Source organism: Cyprinodon variegatus, unplaced genomic scaffold (genome assembly GCF_000732505.1).
Source record: "Cyprinodon variegatus isolate N-32 unplaced genomic scaffold, C_variegatus-1.0 Scaffold168, whole genome shotgun sequence".
Taxonomy (NCBI): Eukaryota; Metazoa; Chordata; class Actinopteri; order Cyprinodontiformes; family Cyprinodontidae; genus Cyprinodon; species Cyprinodon variegatus.
Window position 1 is genome coordinate 1229324 of NW_015150621.1, and position 2311 is coordinate 1231634.

At 35.3% G+C, this 2311-nt stretch overlaps 1 protein-coding gene across 1 annotated transcript in view; it reads right to left on the bottom strand.

Moving 5' to 3' along the window:
- si (sucrase-isomaltase (alpha-glucosidase)) overlaps positions 1 to 2311 on the bottom strand; it is a 70241-nt gene that overhangs the window by 41778 nt on the left and 26152 nt on the right. Inside the window, exon 18 of the mRNA XM_015378257.1 lies at positions 1517 to 1671. Coding sequence (XP_015233743.1) covers positions 1517 to 1671 — 155 coding nt within the window. The remainder of the gene's footprint in view (positions 1 to 1516; positions 1672 to 2311) is intronic.

The window sequence follows — 2311 nt, forward strand, 5'->3', positions numbered from 1 at the left end:
TAGATAGATGGATGTAGAAATATATTTATTATCATAGTATTTGTTATATACAGTACAGTGTAATAAAATGTGTACTGTAGTTTACTGGTGGCTGCTAAAGCTAAAGTTTATATTTGTTTCACAGTCTTCTATTAAAGAACTATTTTAGTTTATTTTCAATAAATGCAGTCAATCCCTCAGTCGATGTGAATGTTGAAAAATCAACAAATACTCAAGTTAGTGAAGAGCCACCCTTTGACAGACACCAAAAATTGTAGGGGTAAATTGACTCAATTTGCAAAGCACTTTTCGAATCATACTGGCCACACAAGGACTGATACTTATAACCATACTCTCCAAAGGTTCAGGCACAGTTTTCAGATCGGTAGGCACGGTTAGTAAAATTGATTTGTATGTGTTTATCAACTATAAATTCACAAGAAATCTAAAATTATAAAAGTTTTGTTAAGATCCTAACCCAATCTTCTTTCCACTTTGTTTTAAACTTAGTAAAGTGAAATAAACACTGAATATCCCGATAAAAAGCAACTAAAGGTTTCACTTTACTTCCTTTACAAAGATTTGTCCACTAGTCTTCTCTCAAATATCCTTTTTGGTAAAGCCATATGCAGTCCGAGTCCATCAAAATATGTATATACATATTTTATTACAGTCCAAAAAAAAGTATGATGCTTGTTGCACACATTCCAAGTTGTGAAATGACCAGTTAGTTACTTTGCAGGGATTAACCATTTCATAAGGGAGGTTAGCTATTAAAAGAGATTCATAATTTGTGTTTAAATTCAGTAGGAGCTCTCTAAGGGCTTTGGTTGTCATACCATCGTGACCATGGGCCATAAAATAATAAACTCTCTGGATTTTTACTTAAGTCTGAACTGAATTATCGTACAAGATATCCTTTTAGAAAAATGTTTGCTTAGTTTTGAAATTTTATGGGTTTCTTTCTTTCTTTCATACTTTTTTTTAACACAAGAAGCCTTCAGGCTTCTTTGTTGAAATAAGAAAATAACAGAAAGTTAAAAACGATTTAGTTTTTCGGATTCACGTCTTTTATTTGTTTGTTTATATTAACGTATTTTCTTTTAAAACATCCAGGATGCATTCTAACGATATTTTACAGTAGCTTAACAACATGCTTGTTGGTGGTTGCTCAAATTACTTTAGAAAGGGGAAATTATCAATTCATGGTTTATGTAACTAAATATAAAAATATATATATATATATGAAGATAGAGAAGATTAAAGTAGATTTTTCAGGGATAAAATTCTATCAAACAGGTTGAAAATTATTTCCAAAAGGGCCGAAACTGAATTAGAAGATTATATGAAATATACATTTTCATTAGAGAGCAACAACAGTTATTTGAATGCTGCACTCTACACTAAAAATGTTATGTAACATAACTGTGTTTAATACTGTACATAAAGACAGCAGTAGGAAAAATGACTAACTACACCACAGCAAATGTGTGAATTGGCACCAACACAACTTAACTCAACATAATGAATGACTTACTCGTGCAGAAGAGGACGTACAACGGTGTCCCCCCTGGTGTGGGCTTTGTAAAAGAGTGTGTAGAGGTAAGGCAGGAGAGTGTAGCGTATCCTTAGGTAATGTCTGGAGCTCTTTACCAGCACTGAGTCGGCACCGTAATAAGCGGGATCCTGGGGCTGGAGGCAGAAAAACAGATTAAAGCGTTGGGGTTGATGAATGGGAGAGGATAACAAAAAGAAAACAAAGATTTGTCTTTTACCTTCTGGGGAATAAACTGGAAATAGATTTGGAGTGCCAAAGAAACAACTTGTTTGAATAAGGCATGGGAGTAAGAGGATGGTGAAATTGAGTGAAAGTAGGTCAAGAATAAAACCACTTTTTAATAGGATATGTAAGTGGACCCTAAATTTTGCATAATTAGAAAAAATTGAAACGGACTTCATAGATATAGCAAAGAAAACGAGTGAGAAAATGCACTATAATTTAATTTCACAACATTGATGAGTGAGAGGAGGGTTCGCTGCTAACAGGCCATGCTTGTGACATTAGCTAATCATTTCTGCCCCCGGCACCTCTAAGAGGCAGATGAGCAACTAGTGCGAGCGAGTCTGTGTGCGCTCGGTCTTGGCTGCATGGGCATTTGATGAGGGCCATGATTAGGGCAAAGTAAAGGTCACACATTAGCTGTCTTGTTTAGTGGAACTAGAGTATCAGATTCATCATCATCATCTTGCCCCTGTCCTCCAGCAAGCACTAACCCTCATAACATACTTATAGATGACATTTTACCCACCACCAACACCACCACCACCAACC